This window comes from Phodopus roborovskii, unplaced genomic scaffold, assembly GCF_943737965.1.
Source record: "Phodopus roborovskii unplaced genomic scaffold, PHOROB, whole genome shotgun sequence".
Taxonomy (NCBI): domain Eukaryota; kingdom Metazoa; phylum Chordata; class Mammalia; order Rodentia; family Cricetidae; genus Phodopus; species Phodopus roborovskii.
Window position 1 is genome coordinate 659,407 of NW_026125665.1, and position 24,668 is coordinate 684,074.

Here is a 24,668-nt window from a genome sequence, read left to right on the forward strand (position 1 = left end):
GCTTCAGTTTCCACACCGCCGATTGGTTCAGTAGGATTATGTTCCCCACAATTCCTGGCGGCGGGGCCCTGCTTCCGGCCTACGTGTCTCCCAGAAAGAGGAAGTGTGTACAGTGGTGGTGACATGGCTCCTCCGGCTCCCGGCGCGTCCTCTGGCGGCTCCGGAGAGGTAGACGAGCTGTTCGATGTGAAGAACGCTTTCTACATCGGCAGCTATCAGCAGTGCATCAACGAGGCACAGCGAGTGAAGGTGGGCGGCGGGCGTGGCTGCTTCCGGCTCTGGGCGGACGCGCTTTCTCTTATAGCAAAGGCTTGTTTTGAACTTACTGTCTGAATTTATCCACCTGTTTCTGCCTCCCGAGTGCTGGGATTGAAGGCGTGCGCCACCACCGTCCGGCCAGCTGAGTGTTGTTGATAAGTTACCCAGTCACACATTCATCACTCTGCGCTCCTGCTGGGTTCAGTGGGAGATAAAGTTGGCAGAGAACCAAGCTTTCTAGGAACATTAGCCTGGGCAACAGAGGCAGAGCAGGCAGTAAAAAAATGACAGGAGGATGAGTTATGGAAAGTAGTGGTCTTAGGCTTGGCCGTTTTGAGTGTAAAAACAGCCTGGCGTTCCAGGGCAGTGAGGGGCTGGGGCCTTGGATCCGGTGGAATGCTTGCAGCATTGTTCTTACTTAGCTAATATATCAGAGTTTGTGGACTCTGCCTTGTTCAGGTTCTCCACTTCTTAGCCTCCCCAGTAATTATGCATTGGCTGATGACTCCCTAAGCTTCTAGAAGGTTCTCTCTACCTCGTGGCTTTCCTTCCATCTCAGAACAGCAGATGTGGGGTCCAGTCATGCTTAGAAGCCCTGTGTTTGCTGTCAGTTTCCTCTGTGTCTCTGCTCTTTAGGACTTATGTGGTTAAGTTCCTGATTCTGGACTCTGAACTCTAGGAATGTGGTACAATACATGTTTAGTATGTGAAGTCACCAGTCACTGGCCCAGCAAGCCACCTCAGCGACCCTCTGGATACTGGCATCTTCCTTCCTTTCCTTATTTCTTCCTCTGTGTGTCCGTGCCCAGTACTGATCGTCGCTTCCTCTCTTATCTCCTCCCTTTTACACCTACCATCAGCCAGCCCCTCCACAGCCCTGTCTCAGACACCAGCCATCCTAGTTCCCATCTGGGAACTTACCCATCAGGGTGTCTTGTAGTTCATCCACATTCTTCAGCTGAGTTCCCAGAACACCTTTCAGCAGCCCTTCTAGAACCTTCAGACCACATGTGGCCACATCACACATCTGTTCCTTTCTAGTAAGGAGGCACTAGGATTGTGGTGGCTCAGGCCAGGGTCTCTCCCTGCTTCAGCTTCAGGCCCTATGAGAGCTGCTAGTTGCTAGACTGCTGGACACTCTGTGGTGACTAGGACCCCTCAGGGTGTGTGGTCTCAGCTACTCCAGAGGCTGGGGCACGAGGATCGGTAGAGCCATCCTGGGCTCTCTGTCTAAAATTAATGTATGTATCCACTTACCACAGAATGGCCTGGCCTGTGTGTCAAACACTTCAGTGCATCTAGCCTTTTGCCTTTGCTTCTGTCTGTCTTTTCCTCTGTTTCTTGAAATGCTGGGGATAGAATCTAAGACCTGCACATACTCAACATCTCTGCTATCTTGTGGCTCCGCAGCCTATGTCTCTGGGGTTCATTCAGGCACTCCCTTCTGCAAAATATACAGGCCTTCAGCTTCAGAAAAGTCAGCCACTCTCAGTTGCCTCCCTCCTTCCAAAGCCTCCTGTCTCCTTCACAACAGGCTCTACAAGCCTTGACTCTTTATTCCCAGAAAATTCCTTCACTAAGTTAGAGTCCAGGCTGACCTTGAACTAATTAGAATCCTTCTGCCTCAGCCTCCTGGGTGCTGGAACCCCAGGCATGGTAATGCATACCTGTCATCCCAGCGTGCAAGATGCAGAAGCAGGAAGATATAATGTTCAAAGTTGTTCTTGGCTACATAGGAAGTTTGAGGCCAGCCTGGTTTACATGAAACCTTAAAGCTCCCCAAATAATAAAATAATAAAATGAAAAAAAGCCCAGCTGAGCTGTGTGTGGGGCTTTTCTACATGCAGAGGGGTTGGAACATGCAATGTGGCTAGTGCAATTGTAGCCTTGCTGCGCACTGTGGTACTTGGAATGGTAGTATAGCTTCCAACTCACATGGGTTGAGATAACAAGTTTTTCATACCGTGTGCCCTCTGGAGGCTTCCTTGGGGCTTGTGGGTCTCCTGGATTCCAGCTGAGACCCAGAGTTAGTTAGACTGGGTACCCCAGCTTACTCTATCCATCTCCCCACAGCTGTCCAGTTCCGAGAGGGAAGTGGAGAGGGATGTCTTCCTGTATAGAGCATACATCGCACAGGTTAGTGTGGGCTGGCCTGGGGAGGGGCACAGAGCACTCTGCAGGAAAACTGTGGGCAGCCAGGCAAGGGGCCTGTGTCAGGGTTCCTCCTCATGAGGAAGGGTAGGTATGTGTGGTCAGAAGACAACTTGCTGCACTCCATTCTCTCCTTCCATTGTGTGGGTCCTGAGGCTGAAACTCGGATCATTTGGCTTGGCAGTCATCTCACATAGTGCAGGCTGGCCTTTCACTATGTAGCCCAGGGTAACCTCTGGGCCCTCTACCTCCCCTGTGCCACTATGTCTGACTTCATCATTACCCACATAAAACAGTGAGGTTTATTTTCACATTCAAAAAGCAACCCCAGGCTATGTAGGGTGGCACAGACCTGTCACCCAGCGCTTGGGAGACAGAGGCAGGAGGAGCTCAGGTTTGAGGGTAGCCTGGGCTACCCATGTGAGTTGGAGTCTATACTACCATCCCAAGTACCACAACACACAGCAAGACCCTGCTCAGAGTACTTATTTCTCGTGACCTCTGAAAAGCTCTCTTCTTCACTCTGGCCCAGGGCAGGGCTCAGATGCCTAGGAGTGGTATTTGACATATAGAACTCCCCCTGCCTCAGCACATGATGTGGCCACCAGCCCCATCCTATCCTACACTCCTCTGTGTGTGTTAGAGAAAAGCCAGGTATGACTCCAACAGAGTGTGGTGACACATCCCTAGCACTTGGAAGGCTGAGGCAGGGAAATTTCTGCAAGTCTGCCAGTAGCCTGAGTAAGAAAAGGACAGGCTGGTTGCAGAAGTAGCCATAGGTATCAGGAGCAGGCCCTTCCAGGTGAGGGGAAGGTGGAGATACCCTGCTGTCCCCATTCTGCCAACATCATGTTCCCAGCTGGGTATGACAGGCGAAGGCACACCTGGCAATGTTGCTGCCTGCTGCTGGTGCAAGTGACACTGCTGGCGTGGGCAGTGTGTTGGTAGTGCTGGTGGTGGGTGGGGAGAGCTGATGTGTACCTGTGACCATAGAGGAAGTATGGTGTGGTCCTGGACGAGATCAAGACCTCCTCGGCCCCAGAGCTCCAGGCTGTGCGCATGTTTGCTGACTACCTTGCCACTGAGAACCGGAGGTAAGGCCTGGCTAGGGTAGGGTCTGCTCCACCAGCAGAGGGAGGGTGAGGTGTCCTTCTACCCCTTCACTTCCTGGGGTCTCCATTTCCCCAACCTGTCAGTGAAGGTAGTGACAGAGCTGCTGCATGTCACTTTGCAGGGCTAGGGGTGTAGCTGAGTATTGACTGTTCAACCTGCATGTGGCCTTGGCTTTCATTACTAGCACAGAAAAGGATGTGGGGGCTTTGGGAACAGTCCATCAAGCCCTGTCCCAGAACCTCAGACCCCCACCCATGAGAGGACCCAAGAACAATGTCCCTTCCTAGCTGCCTGGTTGGCTACACCCAGATTCCAGTCTGTTCTCCCTGCTTCAGCAGCAACCAGGCCTGCCTGTGCTCTGTACAAGACCCTGGCACGGAGGCCTTTGGGCTTCCTATCCCCCCAGAGGTTGACATGTTGTGATCAGTTTCTCAGCTGTCACATACAGACTTACCAGCGGGCCTGGAGTACCTACTCCCACCTCTCAATCTGTTTTGCCATCTGCATGAGAATGTGTGACTCAATGCATCAGAGGCTAGGCACTGACGTGGCATGTTAAGGTAGCCTGGCACTCTGTAGGGATGGCTGGGCCACTGCTGCACTGCTGCGCATTGGCATGCTGACATACCTGCTCTGTACTCTTGAAGAATGGGGTCCCTCACAGTCACAGGGCTGAGGCTGACTCCTGCCTTAGCCTCACTGATTAGCCATATCTCACAGGGATGCCATTGTGGTGGAGCTGGACCGTGAGATGAGCAAGAGTGTGGATGTGACCAATACCACTTTCCTGCTCATGGCTGCCTCCGTCTACTTCCATGACCAGAATCCGGATGCAGCCCTGCGCACCCTGCACCAGGGTGACAGCCTCGAGTGGTGAGTGGCCTGGAGTCTGTTCCCTTCTAGTTTTTCTGAGACAGGGTCTCACTGGGGCCCAGTGTAGCCATGACTCCTACAGGTTGTTTTCTGATTACATACATACACACATATACACGCAAAACACAGAAAAGAGAACTAGGAGGTGGCTGAGCTAAAGGACCACAGAGGGATGAGTTAGAGAGGAATATAATCAAAATATGTTATATCATGTATAAATTATCTGAGAACAAATTTAAAATTATTAAAAAATGAAAATTAAAAAAAGAAAAAGAAATAGGGACAAGGAGTCCAGGCATATAACCAACACCCCAGCTCCTAGAAAGCTGAGGGAGGCGGAGCAAGGCTTTTATCTGTGTGTGTGTGTGTGTGTGTGTGTGTGTGTGTGTGTGTGTGTGTGTACATATATATATATATATATATATATTTTATTTGGGAACAGGTTACATGTACCAGTGTATGTGTGTGTTGTAGACCAGTGGATAATATGTGGGAGTTGTTTTTTTTTACCCCATATGGGTCCTAGGGATCAAACTTATCAGATTTATCTCACAGATGCATTGGCATTTGGAGGCTAGCCTGAACAACATAGTGAGAGAGTTTGTTCAGGCATTTGGCTCTTATCCCAGCACTTGGAGGTAGAGGAAGGAGCATCTGAAATTCAAAGTCAACCCCAGCTAATCTCATATTTGAGTCTAGTTTAGGCTACATGGAGTCCTGTCTTAAAGAAAACAAGGGTAGGATGATCACAGGTTCCATCTTGGAACTGGAGGAAAAGTAGGAGAATAGAGACAGACGTAGGGCTGGACCCTTTCTACCAGAAAACAAGGGACAAGTGGCCACATGAGTCACCTGTCTCCCCAGGAGCTAAGATAGGCTGATGAGGGACAGGTGAAGGTGCTCTGGGGCCAGCATCAGCAGTGCTATGTGCAGTTGCCCTGCACAGAGGCAGGGGAAGGTCTGGGCCCCTCTGCTTGCCTTGGAAGTGCAGTCAGCAGGGTTTCTAATTACAAGTCTGGCCTCTACAGAGCTGCAGGGAGACCTCAGGCCTCATGAGCTCACTGGAAAGTGGGAGTGTTTCCTTTGGGAACAGTTCATCAAGCCCTGTCCCAAAACCTCAGACCCCACCCATGAGAGGACCCAAGATCACTGTCCCTTCCTAGCTGTCACCTGCTGACCACTCTGTCTTTGCTCTGTCCACAGCATGGCCATGACGATTCAGATCCTCCTCAAGCTGGACAGGCTGGACCTAGCTCGGTGAGCCACAGCCAGGACCAGCTTCCCTGCAGCCTCTCCTTGTTTCTGCTCCATACAAATGACACACTGTCCTTTACATATCCTCTCCCTGGAGTCCTTTGCTAGGGACAAGGGCCTAGGTGCTCTGCCTGTTTCTGTCTGCAAAGCTAGGGGTGGAAGCTATCTTGCAGGGTACTGGGAGGCTCTGCACAGAACATGTGACATCCTGTCACAGTTCTTGATGCTTTTTAGGGGAGGGATTTGTTGCTGGGAGTGGAGTAGCAGCTCCCAAGTGTGCAGGAAGCCTGGAACTTACCCTGGCACAGCACAGCTGAGCTCTTCCCCAGGAAGCATCTTTCTGGATTCCTCACCATGTGGGGCAACAGGTGGGCCAGCCATATCTACTCCATGTCAGCTGGACACAGACTGGCAGGAAAGCATGCCAAGATCTGTCCCCAGGCTGCTCAGCACCTTGTCTCCTGTGTCCTAGGAAAGAGCTAAAGAAGATGCAGGATCAAGATGAGGACGCCACTCTCACCCAGCTAGCCACTGCCTGGGTCAGCCTGGCTGTGGTAAGTCTGCAGGCATTGGGAGCTGGGGAATAAGAAGTGTGGCTGCATCCCTCTATTCATCCCTGCCTCACCTGCAGCCTAGTGACAGAGCCTTGCAGACACTGGAGGAAGTGGTCCCAGCTGGGCAGCTGGCCTGCTCTCCAGGATGCCTAGGTTTGGGGCAGCTTCACCCTGCTCACAGGGTTCCTTTAACTGAGCTGGTGCCAAGCTGGCCATCCTCAGCCCATACTGCCCTGCCTCCTGGCAGCTGCCCTGTTCTGGTTCCTGGGCTTGGCCTCCTTTCCTGAGCTTTTGTCCATAGCCCTTTACAAGGGAGCCTCATGCAGCCCTCCTCAGGGGTGGAAGTGAGCCTCTGGGAGTTCACTTTCCTTATTTTCAGTTGGGTTTGTTTGGTTGGGATTGGCATGAAACCCAGGGCCTTACTCAATTACTCATGCTTGGCAAGTGCTGTACCACTGTGCTGATTTATTTTTATTTAAATTTACCTTTGAGGGATTCTGTGTTTTGCAATAGGTTTTTTGTTTTGTTTTGGTTTTGGTTTTTCAAGACAGGTTTTCTTTGTGTAACTATGGAGGCTATTCTGGAACTTGCTCTGTAGATCAAGCTAGCCATGAGCTCTCTCCCAAGTGCTGGGATTAAAGGCGTGCACCACCACCTGGCTGTTTTGCTGTGTTTTAAACATAGGTCTCATATAGTCCAGGCTGGCATCAAATTGGCCATATTGAAGATGGTTTCGAACTCCTGAACTCCCTGCCTCCATCACCCTTATATTGGTCCCCATGCTTGGTCCATCTCCTTGCCCCTTTGTTGTTATCTATGTATGGGCATATACATGTAGTACCCAAAGAGGCCAGAAGAGGGTGTCAAATCCCTCACAGCTGGAGTTATAAGTAGTTGTGAGGTGCCCAGTGGGTGCTGGAAATGGGTCCTTTTAAAGAGTAGTAGCAAGTGCCTCTATGAGTTCCAGGCCAGCCTGGTCTACAGAGTGAGTTCCAGGACAACCAGGACTACACAGAGAAACCCTGTCTTGAAAAAAAGGGAAAAAAAAAGAAAAGCAAAAATAAAAATTTTTGTTTTTAGACAGGGCATCATAGGGTGCATGTGGTGGGCCTGAGTTGACCCTATAGGTAGGCAGGGTTTGGGCTGTATTCATACATATATATTTGTTGTGTTCACAAGTCCACAAATGTGTATTTGGGGTGGGGATGTACACAGGGAGATCAGACTCTGGTCTTTATGTCTGAACAAGGGGCCAACTCTGACAGTAATCACATGGCAGATACCACCTCTGATAAGTCCTGTGTCCCTGTGGTCCCATCACATACACCACATCCCTGGAGCCCCTTTCCCATAGGATCCAGCAGTGGTTGGACCCTTAAGGTGCCCATGTATGCTCCACGCCCCTCTACATGGGGCTGTCTGCAGGGAGGGAGGAGGGGGTCTGAGCCTGAGCTGGTCTCAGAGTGACTCACCCTGAGCTATGTTGAACATTCAGGGCCAAGGAGATGACCAGTAGTGACATAGGTGTCCCCACAGGGTGGTGAGAAGCTACAGGAGGCCTACTACATCTTCCAGGAGCTGGCTGACAAGTGCTCACCCACGCTGCTGCTGCTCAATGGCCAGGCAGCCTGCCACTCAGCACAGGGCCGCTGGGAGACTGCTGAGGGTGTGCTGCAGGAGGCACTGGACAAGGTGGGTGGGGCATGCCAGAACCAGCACGGGTATACCAGCACCCTGTCACCTACTCTACCCTAAACAAGTGGAAAACCCCAGCGATAGCAAGTTACAAGACTGAAACTGTGGGTTACCTGATTCATCTCTAGACCTACTGCCCCCTCTGCTGCCTACTGTGAGGTCTCCAAAGTGATCCTTCACCCAACTCACTTGGGAGCATTCCAGACCCTGGCAATCCTTGTTTCTTGGTGTCCAGATGCTGGGGAGACATGCCTTACTTGAAATGAAAGAGCACAACTGGGCTGTGGTGGCACACAGCTTTAGTCCCAGCACTCATGAGGCTGGCACTCAGGTGTAGACCAGGCTGGCCTCAAACTCAGATCACCTGTTTCTGCCAAGAGCTGGAATTAAAGGTGTGTGCCACCACCACCTGGCTGGCTTTGAGGATTTTTAAGCACAGCTGCAGTATTGTGGGACTTGACAGCATCCCCGCAGTTCCTCCTGGAGCTGGCCTCCCATCCCTGCCTGGATGGTAAAGGCTGGTGATAGAACTGTGGAAGGAGGGTCATCACATTTAACCAGCGGCTTCATGGGGTGGCCCCCTCAAGCTGGGAGGGTAGATTCAGGCTAGGCTGAGCAGGAATGTAAAGAAAGGACTCTGGACAGCTTGACCCCACTCCCACCTTCTCTACAGTGGCTCAGGCTGGTTGCTTTCTGGCCCTAGACAGATGTTGGCCAGGGCGTGGGTTTGCTGACCACCTATCCCCCATCTGTTTCCAGGACAGTGGCCACCCCGAGACCCTCATCAACCTCATTGTACTGTCACAGCACCTAGGCAAGCCACCTGAGGTATGTTGTAGCATGACACAGGCCTAAGCCCCTTCAGGGTGGTGGTAGGGACAGCAAGGACAGGCCTCTAGAGGTCAGGGAGGCAGCGTCCAGTGGCTTCATTTGGGGGGGAAAGAGGAAGTTGGGCAGTTTTCTTAGAGGTCCTACTAAGCCCTGAGCCATCTGCATCTATTTGCTGTCCCAACTGAGGACAAATGGCAGTCCTCAGTGTTGAGTGGTCAGGGCTGGAGCCATCTTGGGTCTAGATCCTAAAGCATTGGTTCTGAACCTGTGTGGGTTGGGATCCCTTGGTGGCTAAGCAACCCTTTTACAGGGGTTACATATCAGATACTTTCATTATGACTCATAACAGTAGTAAAATTACAGTTATGGAGTAGCAAAGCAATGAGGTCACCACAACATGAGGAACCATATTAAAGGGTCACAGCTTTAGGGTTGAGAACTGCTCTAGAATGTAGGCCATGTTAGCTCACAAAGCTTTATCACCCCATCTCTCCAGTGTGTCCCACTCCATCCTGGTCACTCCATCCCTGGGGCCTCTGCTCTATACCTGAGACTAGCCCAGCAGTGTGTACTATGTGCTGCCTAGCTCTGGGTTGAGAGTGGTGGGTTCCCTCCCTTGCCCCCACCCTGCTCTGCAGGACAGAGTGGCTTTTGGATCCCCATATCTGGCTAACTCATCTCACCCCACACTCCTCAGGTGACAAACCGATACCTGTCACAGCTGAAGGATGCACACAGGACCCATCCCTTCATCAAGGAGTACCAGGCCAAGGTGAGCAGTCACTCCTGGGATGGGAGATGTCCTGCGGGGTACGGCTGTGCTCCCTCACACATGGCATCTGATCTCCCACTGCAGGAGAATGATTTTGATCGCCTTGCACTGCAGTATGCGCCAAGCGCCTGAGGTGGAGATGCCCCTGGTGACCCCAGCGCTGTGCCAGATGTCATCCTCACTCCTTTATCTGTCAATAAAGTCTGTCTATCTTCTCTCTGCCTGATACCTACAAGGCATTCACTCCAGCCACTCAGAGTGTGGGACCAGGATTTGGAGGAAGGAATTCCAGGGTCCCACCTCACTCTGGGCTGTAGGATACTCCCAACCCCTATCTCCATGTCCCATGGCCATCAGTCCTCACACCAGCCCTACAAGCACCCACAGGTAGCCTCAGTCAGCATGCAGGGAAATGGGTGCAGGCCCACAGAGCCTGCCTCCAAAAATAGAGAGGGGGGACTGGAGAGGCAGGTCAGTGGTTAAGAGCACATTCTGCTCTTAAAGAGGACCTAAGTTCGGTTCCCAACCTAGGGATCCAGGGGATCTGATGCCCTCCCTCTTCTGGCTTCTGGGCACCAGGCTGGTAAAACACACAAAATGACTAAATCTTTTAAAATAAAATAATAGCAGAGGCTGGAGAAGTGGGTTGTTGGTTAAGAGTGCACACTGCTCTTATAGAGGACTGGAGTTCTGATCCCACAGCAATGTCCATCCAGCCCACAACATCCTGAAACTTCATCTCCAGGGAACTGCACACCTTCAGACCCATGGGCACCTAGACTCCTGTGGCAGATGTGTACACAGACATATACACATCAGAGTTTTTAAATGGAAGGTAGTAGACATCTATCTCTGGCCTCCATGCACTTGGCGTGCGTGAGTTCACATACCACATATGTGCACATGTACAAGGCTGGGGCCGTGGCTGCATTGGTGGAGTGCTTACTTTGTATGCCCAGAGCCCCAGTTCCATCACCAATAGTGGAAAAACCAAGCATGGTGGTGCATAACTGTTCAGTGAGTTCAATGCCGTCAGCAGCTACACAGTGAGACAGAGCCCGAGGCAGTGCTCAGTTGGAAGATCAGTGCAGGAGGCCTTGTTGGAATAATCAGCAGAGTAGAGGAAACCAACCAGGCATCTTGGTGGTTTTGACTCTAGAAGGTGGAACACAGGGAGCCTGGCCTTTTGACTGCCCCTAGCCCTACTCCAGGTAAGCCCTTCCTAGTAACTGCACCCTCCCAGTAGTGAGCCTCTAGGTGGCTGGAACAATAGAACCAGGCACTGTGTATCCCAGGAGCCCAGTGGATACAGGGTGGGTCCCCACTCAAGTATGGGCAGATTTTTTGTTTGTTTGTTTAATTGTATTTATTTGTGAAAATGGGCGCATAAATAGATGGAGGTGAGAAGATAATTTGCTAGAGTCCGGTGATACATTGCTTATGAATCTAATAAAGCTTGCCTGGAGATCAGAATGCAAAGCTAGCTACAGCCATAGAGGCCAGGCCATGGTGGCCCACACCTTTAATCCCAGGACTCAATAGACAGAGGCAGAGATCTCTTTTGAGTTCAAGGCCACCAAGGACTACATGAGAGTGAATCGGTCTAAAAGAGAAACAGCTCACTCACACCTTTAATCCCAAACTAGAGAGGTATATAAGACAGGAGCAGGGTCTCAAGCTTGGCAATTCGTCTCCAACCGTGAAAATTAGTCTCCAGCCACCTTGAGGTGATGATAGCCCTAGCCTTGGTAGAGGTAAGAGCTCTCTGCTGGCTTGACTGCTTTGCTTTTCTGATCTTCAGCTTGAACCTCACTATTTGTCTCTGGGTCTATATTATTAGTGCTACAAGAGTCAGTCCTCACCTTCAGGATGTTAATTTGGTAGCAAGGTACTCATCTGCTGAGCCATCTTGACATCAGAAGAGCCCCAGGGTAGTCGCAGAATGAGCAGAAGACCACCCAGAGCCTGGGGACCACTTGGTTTCACAGCAACACCACAGGAGGGCAGGAGAGGTGGCGCCTGGCATCTTGAGGGGCGGGGCATGGGCCAGCCAAGTCCCCGTTTTGCTTTGGTGGGGGCCTGCGCGCCCCCGGCCTGGCTGCAGCACGTGACGCGGGGGCGCGCAGTGGCTTTGGCTTGCAGGCAGCAGCAGGACGGCGGGCAAGCGGGTAGCATGGCGGCCGCCGCAAGGACCACCGGGCTCGAGGAGCCAGAGCCCATGCCTAGCTACGCGCAGATGTTGCAGCGAAGCTGGGCCTCTGCTCTGGCGGCGGCACGCGGCTGCGGGGACTGCGGCTGGGGACTGGCACGCCGCGGCCTGGCGGAGCACGCGCACCTGGCTGCGCCCGAGCTGCTGCTGGCTGCGCTGTGCGCCCTGGGCTGGACCTTGCTGCGCTCGGCGGCCACCACGCGCCTCTTTCGGGTCAGTGCGACCTGGGGGCCCCTATGAACTGCATGCAAGAGAGTGAGTGGGGCACTGCTCATGTATCCCTGTGTCCGTGGTGGCCGCTGGAAAGTAGGGGGCTCGGGGCTGGAGATGCCCAAGATGTTGGGACCTCAGACACTGTCTGTCCTAAGACCCTCTGCAATAGGGCGGGGTAGGTGCAGGGGTGTGGCTGAACTGGGGTGACAGATGATGGATTGGGGGGTCTCATGTGGCATGGGGTGTTCTGGGTGCAAGGAAACTAGATTCACACTCTATCCTGGACAGTTTCAATAGAATCTAGGGCGATCCGCTCAGTACAGCCGGACCCTAGGGCCGACCTGGTTACCGACTTGGGGACCAGGGAGCCCAGTTCTTGCGCCAGGAGGCCTCGAGGTGCATAGAGGTCACCTGTACCCTTCGTCATTGAGAGTTGCTGTGTCTACGCCCGGTCTGTACAGTCGAGGCCCCGCCCCTGTCTAGGGTCTTCACCACCCCCCAACCAGGGATAGCACAGATCTGCATGTAAAGGGCAACGCCGAGGGGCTCAACCTTGGAAATTACCCTGTTCGTGTCTTCAGGGTTGGATTCTGCCGCCCACATAGGGCGATGGTCAAAATGCTGTTTTTGGAGACTAAGAAGGCCATCGCCCCGGTCTGAAGAGTGACCCTGGTAATGATACTGGCATCTGACACTATTCTTCACCTCTCCTGGGGGGGTAGTCTCCGTGGCATTTGGGACAGTACCATGATGGGTAGTCTCCAGTGGACTAGCTGGAGACATCTCGTCCTCATCTAACTGGAAGTGGCAGAGGGTGCGGGGACAGAGCGTTGTGCCAACAAAGGGGCCTTTCTTTGTTGGCCTGAAGAGGCTGTTCCTTGTTAGGTCCAGCTCCAGAGCCCACCCTGTCTGTTGTCACCCACTGGAGGGAGCAGCCTCAGCCCCCAGCTGCCGGAGAGAGGGGGAAGCAAAAGGGAAGAGGGCCAACTCACGGGGTAGCTCTGGTTCTCATCTGCCTTGGCCAGCATGCCCTCCCGGCGCAGCCGGACACCGCCCCACTTCTACCCTTCCCCTCCCCTAGAAGCAAGCCAAGGAAGGGGCTGCCCAATCCTCCAAGCTCAACTTGACAGCAGCCTGGTTGCTAGGGATTACAGGAGCTGGGTTCTGGTTGTCTCCATGACAACTGCTGGGTGCTCTGGGCTCCTCTGGCCCCCTCAGCCTTGGGAGGAAGGGGGCAGGGTTTGGCCTCCAGCTCTGGAGCTCCGCCCCCAGGGTACTGGAGCCTTCCTGAACTCTAGCTGCCCATTCCAACCATTTTTTGTAGTTTTTAAGACAGTGTCTCACTCTGAATCTCAGGCTGGTCAAATTTACAGCAGTCCTGCCTCAGCTTCCCACATGCTGTGATGGTAGGCATACACCACTGATCTTCTAATTCAGGGCACACTATCCTGTGATGTCTCCAAAGTCAGCCTGCCTCCCCATCACATGACCCCCTTTTCTCCCTTAAACACTATCTCTCTCCCTTCTCGTGGCCCCTAGCTTCACCTCTCAGGTGCCCCCTTCTTCCTCCCAAGGGGTGGGTGGGGGAAGTGTCATTGTGTTTTCAAGTTCCCCTGCCCCCAAGGTATTTTCCTCCAATCATCATCCTCCTTTTCTCCCTCCCCAAGACACCCTCATTTCCTGCTAGAACCCAAGCACCCCCCTCCCAGGCCACACAAGACAGCTGGGTGCTAAGTTTAGTCCTTCCCTTCATGGCCACACACTTGGGCTCTGGTTACCCCAGATGATATGGGTACAGAGGCCTATCCTTCTCAGTGCCACTGAGCCTGGCGAGTCCCTGGGCCTTGCTTTTCCCACTGGAGAAGCCTCAGGCTCCCCAACAATAATCATTACCTACCATGTTCCCACAGCCCCTGGCCACACGGTGTCGTCTGCAGCCTAGAGATGCTGCCAGGTTACCTGAGAGCGCCTGGAAACTTGTTTTCTACTTGGGCTGTTGGAGCTATTGTGCCTACCTGCTCCTGGGTACCCGTTACCCTTTCTTCCATGACCCACCCTCCGTCTTCTATGGTAGGAATCCTGTGGGACCAGTGCAAAGGACTCTGCTAAAGCAATAAAAAGGGGGCTTGGCTTGCAAGATGACTCAGGGAGTAAAGGTGGTTGCAGTCAGGCCTGACAATACAAGTTCTATCTTGGGAATCCACATGGTGGAAATTGAGAACTCTTTAAAAGTCATCCTTTGACCTGCACATGCACACTGTGGCACATGTGCGCACACACACACACACACACACACACACACACACACACACGTTCTGGAATGGACCTAATGAGATATCACTATAGGAGTCCTGATATCCAGCCAGCCCCAAGATAAGAGTGGTCATGGAACCCTGGGAGTGGGGTGGTCAAATGTGGGCTCCTTCTAGAGGCGGTGCCATAGAGACATGTCAATGGCCCTGGGGTAACATAAGATGGTCCCATGAGGACTCTACTCCAGGCTGGAGTTTGAGTTTCATAAGAGATTCATAGGATGGGGATTTGTGGGTATAAAAATGTCCAGAGTGGGGAGGGGCTCCTTGCTGGGGACCATGGTCAGAAACCCTGGGAGGTGCAGAGACAGGGAAAGGCTGAGGGGATTCTGGGGGGGACACAGCTAGGCACTGTGGGGACTTTCCCCTCACGGAAAGCATCACACATTTCTTTCCTATGTAGTCCAGATTTGTCTAAAATTGGGATGCCTCTACTCAGCTTCCTGAGTGCTAGGACACAGGTGTGCATTGAGCCACCGGGTTTGAATTTCAAAAGGGTGCTAGATGCCATTCATTTTGTCTTTATGTAAATAACTCAGGGTTCCCCCCCCCAATAGGTTTCTCTGTGTAGCCTGGCTGTCCTTGAACTCACAGAGATCCTCGTGTCTCTGCCTCCCAAGTACTGGGATCAAAGACGTGCATTGTCATGACCAGCAGACAACCCAACCCATGATTGGGTTCATGGTTGGGCCAGAGTGTTATGCATTTATTGAGTACCCACATGTTTTTTTGTATTTTTTCTGGAGATGGAAGCAAAGCAAACTAATATGTACTGAACATTGTGCAACAGCTGGCCAAGGCCTCCCCCTTCACTGGGGGATTCTAGGATGTCACTGTACTCTTTATTCCTGAGCCATGCCCACAGCCACTCATTTGCAATTTTAGGCAGGGGCTCTATCCCTGAGCCCCAGCCCCAGGCTTAAGCAAGTGCTAGGTTAGCTTGTGCTAGGGACAGCCAGGAGGAGGCCCCCAAACCCTCAAGGGACCAGCCAGTCTGATCATAGCCAGAAGTGGCAAGAGAAAACATAAGGGAGGGAGGCAGGGGCCAGGGAGGGAAAGCGTGTCAACTGGGACAAACCTTACTGGAGGTGACGGCTGAAGTGTGCTAAGGGGCAGTGCAGGTAGACATTCTGTTAGGGTTAGGGGCTTGCTAGTGGGTGAGGAGAAATGTGTGTGGGGGTTGGTTTCTTCTCTTTTAAAACCCATTTATATCAGTGTGGGATGGAACACCTGTGTGGCACAGCTTGTGTAAGTGTGTGAGGGTCAGAGAGCACCTGGGAGTCATATCGTCTTTCCGGAATGTGGGGTCTGAGGATCAAACTCAGGCCATCAGCTTGGTGGCAATGGCCTTTACCCACTGAGCCGTCCTGCTGGGTCTTTTTGGGATTTTGTACAGGGTCTCATGTAGCCTGGGTGGTCTCAAACTTAGCATCTTCCTGCCCCAGCCTCCAGAATGCTGGGTTGAAGCCGGAGGACATCATTGGAGTTACTTTAGTCCTGCTTTTTGTGGGTTCTGTGTAAGGATTCAGGTTTCCAGGCATTTGTGGCAAACATCTCTGCCTGCAGAGCCATCTCACTAGCCCCACAGTCCCTCTTTGGCTTTCTGCTGAGTGGCGGCCACTAAGCTGGGGCTGATGCAGCTGGGTACATGTGTGTTAATAAGGCTCAGAGCCAGAGGATTTTACAGGCAGAGCATCAAGGAGCCCTTGAACTTAGCATAGGGTGGCAAGGGAGAGGAGCAGTGGGCAGTGGGGGGCTTCACCTGGGAAGAGAGACTGCTGCCTGAATGAGCATAGATATGCTTGGAGGCTGTGAAGTCTGGAGGGGAGGATGTAGGCATCAATAGAGTCCTCCATGGGAGATCCACCCAGCGCAAATATCCTGAGCCGGATAGTGGCACAAGAACCATCTCCATCTATAAGGTGGGGGTCCAGGCATGATGTACATACTTGTTATGTCATCACTGAGGAGGAGGAGGCTGAGGCAGAGCAATTACTATGAATTCTCAGGCCAGCCTGGGTTCTGTAAGAGACTAAAAAACTAAACAAACAAACAAAAACAAGCAAGCAAAATGGGGTTGGGGAGTAATCAGTAGAGAGCTTGCCTAGAAGCATGGAGTTCCCAGTTCTGTCCATTTTAAACAGGCATGGTGTCTGCACACACTGGGTGTCCTGCACTCAGGAGTGGGGTGTAGGGGGAGCTTGTGAGCTCAAGGTCATTGCTTGCTACATAGAGATTTTGAGGTGAGCCTGGCCTATATGAGACCATGACTCAAAAATAAAACAAGGCTGGTGAGGTGGCTCAGCCTGTAAAAGTGCTGGCTGCCAAGCCTGGGAACCTGGGCTGATCCTTGGGACCCACAGAGTGGAAGGAGAAGACTGGCTTCTAGAAACTGTCCTCTGACCTCCACAGGATGGCAAGTACCCACACACATTCACACAGAAAATAGACAATCTTTAAACAACAAGACTTCCACTCACCCCACATTCAGGGGGCACATGCTTGTGAGGCTGTGTCAGGGGGTCTTGGGGACAGGCCCTGAACATGACCATGAACATGGCTCTTCCCAGACTGGAGGTCCGGCATGGCGGTGCCCTGGGACATAGCCACTGCATACCTGCTGCAGGGGAGTTTCTATTGCCATTCCATTTATGCCACCGTGTACATGGACGCCTGGCGCAAGGACTCTGTGGTCATGCTGGCGCATCACGTGGTCACCCTGCTTCTCATTGCCTCTTCCTACGCCTTCCGGTGAGATCTTCGAGAGTGGGTGGGCAGTCTGTACAGAGGATCTGGGGCTGGATGGGACCAGGTCATGGAGTGGGTGTGTAAGGCCTACAGGAAGACCCCTGTCTACTGCCTTGAACCTATGTTGTGTGACACTCCCTTTTAAAATTCCTTTTACATTATTTATTTTGGAGGGTGGTATGGGTGTTGCAGCTTGTGTGGGGAAATGGTTCTCCTCATACCATGTAAGTTCTGAGAGGTGAACTCAGCTTATCAGGCTTGATGGCAAGTGCCTTTACCTACTGAGCCATCTTGCTGACCACTGTATGACAGACACCTTTGGCCCAGACACAGCAAGGATTTACTCAGAGGGGATCCAGAAACAGATCTGGTGTTCAAGAGCCCACATGTGTTCCCACCTTCTCAGGGGGCTCTGAGGCAGGAGGATCACTTGAACCAGAATTCCAGGCCTGAGCTACAGTACGGCCCTGTCTCTAACCATAGAAAGTAAACTAGGCTTCAGAGGCTGACCGTGGGTTGGGGAGGGTTCTTTGAGTTACAGGCCAGCTAGTGAAACCTGACTCAGTGAAATAAAGGGGGGTAAGAGAAATGGCTCAAGCTAATAACACTGGCTGCTCTCCCTGAAGACACATGTTCAGGGGCTACATCCACACCTCAGGACATCTGAGTCACTGTCCCCCACAGGCACTAGCATGCACCCACCACCCAGAGACACAGTATATGGGGGCTGAGGCCACATCTCAGTGTTAATAGCTTGTAAACTATTCTCTCTCTCTCTCTCTCCCTCCCTCCCTCCCTCCCTCCCTCTCTCTCTCTCTCTCTCTCTCTCTCTCTCTCTGTGTGTGTGTGTGTGTGTGTGTGTGTGTGTGTGTGTGTGTGTGTTTTCTTCACAGAATGGGATCTCCTGGAACTGGAGTAACAGGTGGTTGCGAGCCACTATGTGGGTGCTGGGACCTGAACTCGAGTCTCCTGGCAGAGCAGGCTCAGTGTATGTGCTACTTTTACAACTGACCTAGGTTTAGTTCCTGCCACCATGTCAGATTGCTTCTGTTTCCAGCAGATCTGACACCCTCTCTTTAGCTCCACAGGCTCTGCACACACATGCACACAATTAAACAGTAATAAAAACCTACTGTGTGGCTGGGACAGATGGTCCTGGCTCTGCAGTCATGGTGTGATTGTCTCTACCCAACAGGTACCACAATGTAGGTCTCCTGGTATTCTTCCTGCACGATGTTAACGATGTACAACTGGAATTCACCAAGCTCAACATTTACTTCAAGGCCAGGGGTGGCACCTACCACCGCTTGCATGGGCTGGTGGCCAACCTGGGATGCCTTAGCTTCTGCTTCTGCTGGTGAGAGGGGTGGAGCCAGGCAGAGGGGTGGGGCTCAGTGGGTGGGTAGGGTCAGGTGGGAGGGGCATGACTTGTTGGGGTCATGGGCAGGGCCATGGAAGAGAGGGGTGTGGCTTACTAGGGTAGAGACATGCATGGGTGTACCCTGTTTAGATGGGGTTAGTAGGGTGATAGATAGGGGCCTAGAATAGTCTATCTAGCCCAGAGCCAAGGCAGGCTGAGGAGGGTCTGATGCTTGGTGAGGTGGGTGAAGTCAGAAAAGGTGGGGCCTGGAAATAAATACAAGGTTGGTAAGCAGGGAAGCGGCAGGACGCGGCAGCAGTGGTTGTGGATTGGGAAGGGATGGGGCTGCCAGGCCAAGCGGATCCTGGTGGATAAGTCGGGGGGGGGGGAGGGGTTTGGCGGAGTCAGGGAAAGTGAGAAGGAGAGGGGAGTCTCCCTGACCGGCCCCGCCCTCCAGGTTCTGGTTTCGCCTCTACTGGTTCCCGCTGAAGGTTCTGTATGCCACCTGCCACTCCAGCCTGCGGTCGGTGCCGGACATTCCATACTATTTCTTCTTCAACACACTGTTGCTGATCCTCACGGTCATGAACATCTATTGGTTCCTGGTGAGTCAGCCCTACGGGTTCCCCTCAGGCCCATGAGGGGCCTATGTGCAGGTAGGTACAAAGGGCCTGACACCCACAAGGTCTCACCCTTGCTTTCTTCTCCCATAGTACATCGTGGCTTTTGCAGCCAAGGTGCTAACGGGCCAGATGCGTGAACTGGAGGACTTGAGGGAATACAACACTCTGGAAGCTCAGACCACCAAGATCTGCAAAGCTGAGTGAGTGAGGCTGTGTCGCGGCTTCAGCTCCTTCCTTTAGGAACAGATGTGGGACCCAGAGAAATCAGGGACCCCACAGTGAAGCTGCCTGAGGCAGAGGCCTGGATATGTAGCCAGTAATGCAGCATCTGAGGCTGAGACAGCAGAAGAGGCCTGCGGGGCTGGGAGCTGCTAGCTGGAAGGGATCCGCAGGAGAATGCACTAGGCTGCACTGTGACCTCCAGCCCAAAGGAGAGGGCCAAGGTTCTGTCTACCTGCCCTGTTGGCTTGGGAATCTAGGGTCGGCTGAGCAGACGGTTAAAGGCTGCAACCATGATGGGGTCTCTGGGGTCCTCACCGGCCCCTAGGCTGTGTATACAGGCAGGATTCAGGACATGCAGTACCCCTGAGACAATGTGAAGAACACTGAGCAACAGCAAGGTAGAGCAGGAGATTGTAGAAGGTTTCAGAAGGCGCAGACCAGCCAGACCCTGGGATGTGGTGGAGGCATCAGCTCAGACCCCATGAGGTGACGAAGGAAGAGGTATGATTTAATAATTTGTGTTTTATTTATTAGTTTTTTGAGACAGGGTTTCTGTTGCCAATGCCTAGATATAATTTGTGGGTTTTTTGCTGGGTGGTGGTCATGTCTTTAATTCCAGCACTTGGGAGGCAGAGGTAGGTGGATCTCTGTGAGTTTGAGGCCAGCCTGGGCTGCAGAGTGAGTGCCAGGACAGGCTCCAAAACTACACAGAGAAACCCTGTCTCGAAAAAAACAAAAGACAAAACAAATAATAATTTGTGTTTTTTAAGAAATGAAGGAGTAGGGCATCTTTTTAAATTATTTATTCTGTGGTAGGGATGGGGCATTTGTCACAGTAGGTGTGTGGAGGTCAGAGGACAGCCTTGGGAAGTTGTCTCTCCACATGTGGGTCCCAGGGATCAATCTCAGGTCACCATGCTTGACTGCAAGTACCTTTCCCCACTGAGCTGTCTTGGTGACACTAGATTCTTTTGTTTTGTTTTTAGCTGTTTAAATTATTATTTTTATTTTATGTGTGTGAGTGTTTCGTCTGCGTATATGTATATGCACCATGTGTGTGAAGTACCCAAGATGTCCAGAAGAGGTCACTGTATCCCTTGGAAGGAGTTAAAAATAGATGAGAACTTTAATGTGGTTGCTGGAAACTGAAACCAGGTTCTTTGAAAGAGCTATCAGTGTAACTAACCACTGACCCATCTCACCCTTCCTAATGGTGCAATCCTCTAATACAGTGACCCCCCCAACCATAAAGTTATTTTTGTTGCTACTTCATATCTGTAATTTTTCTACTGTTATGAATCATAAAGTAGGGTAGATGGATGGCTCAGAGGTTAGGAGCACTGACTGATCTTCTAGAGGTCCTGGGTTCAATCACCAGCAACCACATGGTGGCTCACAACAATCTATAATGAGATCTGCTGCCCTCTGCTGGCCTGCAGGCATGCAGAACACTATATACATAATAAATAAATCTTTAAAATAATAAATCATAAAGTAAATATCTGGCATGTAACCCCTGTGAAAGGGACATTTGACCCACATGTTGAGAACTGCTGCTCTAGCCCTAAGTTGTTGAGTTGTTGGTTTGTTTTTTTTTGGGGGGGGGTAGAGACAGAGTTTCTCTGTAGTTTTGGAGCCTGTCCTGGAACTCACTGTGTAGACCAGGCTGGCCTCGAACTCACAGAGCTCCACCTGCCTCTGCCTCCCAAGTGCTGGGATCAAAGGTGTGTGCCACCATCCGGCCAGTTGTTCTTTTAAAAAATTATTTGTGCATTTGTTTTGTTTGGAAGGACATTTTTCTGAAGGCTTACTGCCTTCACCTAAGTCCCACAGGGTGAGAGGAGGGCGTCCAATCCCCTGGAATTGGAGTTACAGACAGTTGTGAGCTTCCTTGTAGGTGCTGGGACTTAAACCTGGGACCTCTGGAAGTGCAGCTCTTAACCATGGCATGGACCTAAATTCTGGAGTAAGGGAGTTGAGCCTGAAGGCTTCCACCTGCTGATTAATCCTAGCACTCAAGAGGCTGAGGGAGATATGTTCCCTGCAGTTCTAGGACAGCTTCAACTACAGAGAGACTGTTTAAAGAAAAGACCTAGACAAATAAGTAGACACATTTTAGTTCTGAACACATCTGTGTGTTGAAGCTAGGGTTAGTGAGCACTCACCAGGGCATAGTGAGTGCTCTAGTTTGCTTGCTGTTGCTGTGATGATAGACCTCGCACATCAGCCATCAATGAGAAGATGCTCCACAGACACACCTGTAGGCCTGCTCTCAGGTGATGGTCTCTTCCCAGTGACTCCGGTTTGTGTTAATGACAAAAGCACATCAGTATTAAACCATAACCTCTCCTTTATTTTTATCCCCAAGATCTCATGTGAATGTTACAGTTTAAAACACAGTCTAACTTTCAGAAACCCCACAGTCTCATCGCTTGCTAAGCATGATGGCTGCTCTTGCAGAGGACCCGGGTTCAGTTCCCAGCACCCACATAGTAGCTCACAACTGTCTGTCACTCTAGTTCCAGGGGATCTGGAATCCTCACACCAATGCACATAAAATAAAATTAAATAAATTAGTTTTTTAAAAATGTTCAACCACTCTTTAAATTATCCAAATCTCTCAACTGTGGCTCCTGTAAAACTAAAAATAAATGAAACATTACCTACTCCAAACACAATCAAAGTAGAGCAGAACCAAATTCCATTAGTATAAATTAAATCTGTACTCAGTGTCCCAAATCTGGGATTCACTCAGGATCTTCTGGGCTTCATAGGACTTGCCATACAAAGCATGTCACACTTCATATCAGCTGCTGCCATGTTCCTGTGATGACCCTGCATCTCAAACATGGCAGACTCTCTGCCTTCACCTGTGGCCTCTCAGGGTGCCGAGCCTCAGCTGCTCTCCATGGTCCCTTCATGTCTTCAAAACCAGCACCACACAGGAGAATTTTACACCTTACAAGCAAGGTGCCCTCCTCTAGACCACAGCTCCAGTGCGCTGGCCCTGAGGAAACACTTGCAGGAAGACTTCAGTCACAGCTCACCAAAAACCGTTAATTGTACCAGGCAAGAATGAAACCGCTACCACAATTTTGGAGCCAAATCTGAAGAAAGCTTTATTAAATACTGGCCAGGATGATGGACAATGGCCAGGCCCATACCCAGGATTCCCAGAGAATGGCCACAAATTACATTAGTCAGATGCTTATAAAGGCAAAACCCACAAGGCTACGCACTTCCTGCCTTTGTCCAATGGGGGCAAGCATACATCCTGGCATGCTTCCTGCCTATGTACCTCTCTCCTGTGTGGGATCAAGCACATCCTGTGCAGCTGGGCAACCAACAGCTCCCAGCAGTCCAGAAAGCTATCTGCCTCTGGGCAAGTGGGGTCTACAGGTTAGAGGCATTTGTTTTATAGTTTTATAGATCTCTTGAATAATTAAAACATAACTTTAGCCCTCACAAAATCACATAGCTGTAGTTCAAAAAATTTCATTCACAGCCCTGATGGAGTCATTGTGCCCTACCTTGTCTGTCATGGTGGGGACGATGGCAGTAAGCTCCCTAGCAGCCAGAGCAGAAAGCTGAGGGCTCACAAGACCACAAGCAGTAAGCAAAGAGAAAAACTTTATGTTGAGTGAGACTAAAAATCCCTTCAGAAAAGATGTGTGTGTGTGTGTGTAACAGCCCTAGCTGTCCTGGAACTTGATTCATAGACCAGGCTGGTCTCAAACTCACAGAGAAGATCTGCCTGCCTCTGCCTCCCAAGTGCTGGGATTAAAGGCATGCACTGACACCACAAGCTTCACATTTTAATCCTCCCCATACAACGCCATCGAGGACCAAGTGTATAATCTACCAGCCTATGGGCACTCTCTTTCCAAGCACGTCATGGAGGACTGGGGCTGGTGTGTGAAGCCTCTCCCAGGTCTGAGTTCAGCTAGAGAACGAGGTCTGACTGAGCCCACAGCAGGACAGCTAGTCTGTCTTGTTCTGATGTAGGCAAAACCTTAAAAATAAAAATGGGAGCAGCCACTAAAACAGCTTGCCTGTGAGAGTGTTAGACCAAGAATTAACCAACTTCAGGCTAATGGCTCAAACTGCTGTTTGTCTAGATGGGGTTCAGGGTAGGATTGCATTTGCTGAGACACAAGAAGTCTATTGGGAGTCTCATTTAGGATGTGTTGGATTGAAGTGGTATGTTTAATGTGGGCCATGAGGTCTGTGAAGACATGGGAGGGCATGTTGAAGCTTCTAGAACATTCCAGAGGCTTCTACAAGGCTTAAGAAAACAGGGTAGGGAGATCAAACAAATCTGAAAACAGGAAGGACCCTCTTGCTACAAAACTTACATAGAGAGAAATGTTTGGAAATGCAGCACCCAGGGCTCCAAAAGCAGGACCTCCACCCATCCCTGGGGGCAACTGCTTTGTCTCAGTTGAGAAAGTCCATATGTCCCAAGATCACAAACTGTGGAAAGGGATCACTAGCGCCCCCCCCCCCACAGCCACAGCCCCTCCCTCAGGAGCTGACTATTGGGGGCGGGGGCAGAAACCACTGGGCTTGTCCCTTCTTGAGGAACCCTCAGTCTGGCAAGAACTCTCTGAGAATCATAGAGAATGAAACTGTATTAATTAAAAGCTCTAGATCATCCCAGTCCGGAGGAAAAAGAGGCAGAGGCAGGTGAGTCAGGGACCAACCTGCTCTACAAAGGGAGTTCCAGGCTAGTCAGGGCCACAAAGAGGGACCCTATCTCAATAAAGACAGTTTAAGTTTTCCTGCTGTTCTCTTGGGGCAGATAGGGCTTTTCCTGTCTCCTTTTCTCTTCTGTCCTCTCTCTGTCTCTGTGTCTCTCTTTTCTCTTTCCTTCCCTCCCTTCCTTTTCTAATAAAACTTCTCACACACACAAAAAAAAATTTTTAAAACGCTCCATAGCTGGAACTTGGGGTGCAGTTTGGCTGTAGAGCATGTGTCTAGAGTTTCTGAGGTCTGCCTTCCATCCCCAGCACTGAGGGACCCTCCAAACTTCCCCAAAGATTCTGAATATTCTAAAGGGAGTTTAGGGGCCGGGCAGGCGCACAGGACCACAGCAGGAAGGGTCTGGGTGGGAGTCAGGGGGCAAGCCTAGTAAGCAATGCTAGTTAGGCATGGACCCTGGCCAGTTCTACCTGCCTGGGAGGTGGAAAAGGGGAACGGAAGATATTCAACAGGGAGAGGAAAGCATGTGGTTCCCAAACTAATCTGTCCTGACTTCTGGTCCCCAGGAAGCCGCTGAGGAACGGGCTGGTGAAGGACAAGCTCTTCTGAGTCCCTGTTCTCAACGCCGCCATCCAGGATTCCCTCTCATACTACTTGAGAGACCACCCCCTTTCCTGGAGACTAGGCCCAGACCGGCCCAGTCCCTGGAGGTCTGCTCCCACCCCTTAAGTACCTGGCCCCGCCTTTGGGGGCATGGCCTTGCTCACACGACGCCCACC

The 24,668-nt window shown here is 51.4% G+C and overlaps 2 protein-coding genes across 2 annotated transcripts; both read left to right on the plus strand.

Annotated features, from left to right (window-relative positions):
• Positions 1-88: 88 nt before the first annotated feature.
• Positions 89-9,716, plus strand: Cope (COPI coat complex subunit epsilon). The gene is made up of 10 exons (XM_051178070.1): positions 89-249; positions 2,332-2,394; positions 3,403-3,503; positions 4,243-4,395; positions 5,599-5,652; positions 6,122-6,203; positions 7,740-7,895; positions 8,658-8,726; positions 9,427-9,501; positions 9,586-9,716. Exons 1-10 carry the CDS (start codon positions 124-126, stop codon positions 9,631-9,633), a joined length of 927 nt encoding a protein of 308 aa, XP_051034027.1. The 5' UTR covers positions 89-123; the 3' UTR covers positions 9,634-9,716.
• A 1,955-nt stretch (positions 9,717-11,671) lies between these two features.
• Cers1 (ceramide synthase 1) lies at positions 11,672-24,542 on the plus strand. Its single transcript, XM_051178071.1, has 7 exons — positions 11,672-11,923; positions 13,834-13,993; positions 16,806-16,986; positions 18,179-18,340; positions 18,801-18,948; positions 19,057-19,166; positions 24,456-24,542. Exons 1-7 carry the CDS (start codon positions 11,675-11,677, stop codon positions 24,496-24,498), a joined length of 1,053 nt encoding a protein of 350 aa, XP_051034028.1. The 5' UTR covers positions 11,672-11,674; the 3' UTR covers positions 24,499-24,542.
• Positions 24,543-24,668: the final 126 nt, after the last annotated feature.